Raw genomic sequence first — 3,343 nt, 5'->3', positions numbered from 1 at the left:
GTTTAGTTTCTCTTTCTGAGAATTCATTATTAGAACAATTGTTTCTAACTCAATGTCTCTAGAGCAGCGATTTTCAATCTTTTCCATCTCATGGCACACATAAACTAATTACTAAATTTCTGTGGCACACCAAAAAATAGATTTTTTGCCAATCTGACAAAAACAATAGGTATAATTTTGATTCATTCACACCAGATGGCTATTGTTTTGTTGGCTGTTGTCACTTTTTAATTTGACAATCTAAGGGGAAATAGGTCAGTGCCCCTTACTAAATAGTCAGGTATGACATGTCTTAAAAATTCTTGCAGCACCCCAGTTGAAAATCGCTGTTCTAGAGAATAACCATAAATTGGGATATGTCAACTCAAACCTTATTTCCTATATACACAAACTATATATTGAGATTCTGTTATTAGAAGCCCATATGAAAATAGCCATTCATATTAATGACTGCCATACATAGTTAGTTTTAGTGTCAGTCATTGTGGTAATCACTTCATAACAAGTAACTAATTTAATCTTCATGATAACCTCAGGAGGTACAAAAAAAATTGTATCTTCAATTTACAGATGAGGCAACCCAGTAGAGCTAGAATTGGGTTTCTGATCTGATTTCCATGCTATTAAACATAGTTATACTATGAAAATACCAAAACTGATCATAAAAATCAATAAAGATAAAAGAAACCACAAGTGAAACTAAACACAATATGAGAACTGCTTTGTAAATATGAAATGTTGTTTTCTCCCCATATATACTTGTCTGGCCAAAGTTCGTTAAAGTGAAATTTAGACTGAAGACATCTTTATCTGGTAAATCTCCCCGTGAAAAATATTCTTTATTGCTCTGAAAACTAGAAAAAAAATAATCTCTGTAATTATGGGTATTTGTATTCTTTTTGCTCCTTTGTTGATTTTTCTCTATTAAACGTGTTTTTTCTGTGATTTTTATAAAATTTAGAGATCATTGGGAGATACTAAAAAAAAAAAAAAACATTGTCAAGACTGAATTAATAAAGATTGTATAGACAGAATATATTCCATTCATGTATATTTAAGTGACAACTAACAATTAGAAAACTATCAATTTCCAAATAAACACTGAACTTTAAGACTATGCACTCAAAATACAATCACTGATTATAAGGTTGAAAAAAAGATGATGAATTTCATCAACACAATAAAATGATTTACTTTTGAATAATGGGAAAAAATAAGCAAAGAAGTTCCTAAACTTACATTAGTATCTTAAACCCAAAATGAAAATAACTATACCTATATTTTTATTTTGGGATTTAAAATAAAACACAAAGAGCACATATATCAAACTTCATCACATTGTACATTTTAAGTATGTGCAGTATATCAATTATATCTCAATAAAGTTGGAAAAACTTGGAAAAAAATTACTATGTGGTTAGGTCCTGTGGAAAATGCTTTTATAAAGTATTAAGCAGAAATAGTAACCAGATTTTTTTAAAGGGCCATTTCAATTCAATGGGTTAGAAATCTTCAGTCTGCTTATCAATGTACAGAGCTAGGTTAAATGGGAAACCATGTAGAAAAAATTAAAATGAGCTTAAAAAATTATTTTGAGCTGAATCACGGACATACTAATAAATGTGAGACTATTTCCATGAGTCTATATAGGCAAAAAAGCAAACGTGGCACATAAAATAAACTTAATTGTGCTTCATTAAAATTAAGAATTTCTGATCATCAAAGCTATGAACAAGCTACAGACAAAAAGGAAAATATTTGCAACACATATAGGGTGTCCCCCCCCAAAAAATGTATACATCTTTAGCAGCTGATGGCTGTAGATTTTATTACATTTTGAAAATTAAATGTATTTTAACAAACACTGCCTTTATAGTGTGTATGAATGTTTGGAGGGACACCCTGGATATCTGGCACTGGACTTATATTATAAACTTCCCTTAAATAAGAAGACTGACAACCTTTCATGGGCAAAACACTTGACTAAGCACTTCCCTGAAGAAGATATCCAGCCGGTCACTATGCATACAAAAAAGTGCTCCACAACATTAACTATCAAGGAAATGTGAACTTAAAAATCACAATGAGAAATTAATGCAACCTCATCAGCATGGTCTGTTTGCAAAAATGCAGAACAACTGGAAATCTCACATTGCTAGTTGATGTGTAAGTTGATCTACTTTAGAAAACTTCTGGCAGTATCTAGTAAAACCAGTATGCCCTATGGCTAAGCACTTCCGAGCTCGGATATATTCCCAAGGGGAATGAGTGCATCAGTCCATCAAAAGACATGCGCCCTGCTCTGGCCCCACCGCTTAGTTGGTTGGAGTGTCTTCCCAAAAGGTTGTGGTTCTATTCCCCGTCAGGGCATACACCTAGGTTTCGGGTTTGATTTTCAGTTGGGGTGCGTACTGGAGGCAACCCATCAATGTTTCTCTCCTCTCTCGTTCTCCCTCCTTCTCTCTCTACCTTCCTCCCTCTCTCAAATCATATCCTCAGATGAAGATGTAAAAAAAAATAAAGGCAAGTACCCAATGTTTGTGACTGCTTCGAGAATACCCTCAAAGTGTAAACAACCCAAAAGGTAATTTTTCAATACAAAATAAGAATTGTGTGTCTATTAAACAGCCTATTGCACTGTGGTGTGTATGTCAACATTGCTTTAGCCTTCAAATGTCCCTTTACCAAAAAAAAAAAAAAAAGCCAGATGGTAAAGCCATAGTTTCCCCGGTAGTCACGTCGTCGTAGGCATTTGTCTTCCAAAATAGATAAACCTAATTAACTCAGAATAATTTTTCTCCAGAAATGTTTGAGTCATCACACTTAGATAACTAGAAATCCAAGATTACCACCACCTTTGAGACTAGGAATGCAACCCACGCACAGTTATTAATATCAGGAGTTCATTCCTACAAGAATGCATTGGCAATTTTTCTAGTTATCACAGCCGCTAGGCCAGGGGTGGAGGAGTGTGAGTGCTGGGGCCCTGCCCGCCCAGAGCTGGGACGGAGAACCCGGCGGGGGAGGACGCGTGGCCCCGCCCCCGCCCCGCCCCCACGGCGTCGGCCTCCGCGTCTCTATGGAAACGGCGCCCACTTCGGCGCAGCGGGGACCACGATGGCGGCCGGGGAGCCGGGGGATTTGGGCGGCTACTGCTTCAGATTTCTGCCCCAGAAAACCTTCGCGTCTCTGAGCACGCAGGAGACCCCCAGCCGGCTCCGCCAGTGGTGAGGGGCCGGGAGGCGAGGAGGAGCGCCCCTGGGCCTTCGCGGCTGTGGAGACGCGGGCCGACGTCAGGGTGTCGGGGCGGAGGGGGGGGCGGGGCGGCCCCATTTTGAGGGGC

At 38.3% G+C, this 3,343-nt stretch overlaps 1 protein-coding gene across 1 annotated transcript in view; it reads left to right on the top strand.

Annotated features, from left to right (window-relative positions):
• Positions 1–3,087: 3,087 nt before the first annotated feature.
• LOC102773199 (chromosome unknown open reading frame, human C11orf70) overlaps positions 3,088–3,343 on the top strand; it is a 36,007-nt gene continuing 35,751 nt past the window's right edge. The window contains exon 1 of the mRNA XM_006775246.2: positions 3,088–3,227. Within this exon, the coding sequence (XP_006775309.1) occupies positions 3,118–3,227 (110 nt within the window). The 5' untranslated portion in view covers positions 3,088–3,117. The remainder of the gene's footprint in view (positions 3,228–3,343) is intronic.

This window comes from Myotis davidii, unplaced genomic scaffold (assembly GCF_000327345.1).
Source record: "Myotis davidii unplaced genomic scaffold, ASM32734v1 scaffold8, whole genome shotgun sequence".
NCBI classification, from domain to species: Eukaryota; Metazoa; Chordata; class Mammalia; order Chiroptera; family Vespertilionidae; genus Myotis; species Myotis davidii.
The sequence above is the reverse complement of the archived record's forward strand: the minus strand, read 5'-3'. Positions and strand labels throughout refer to the sequence as shown.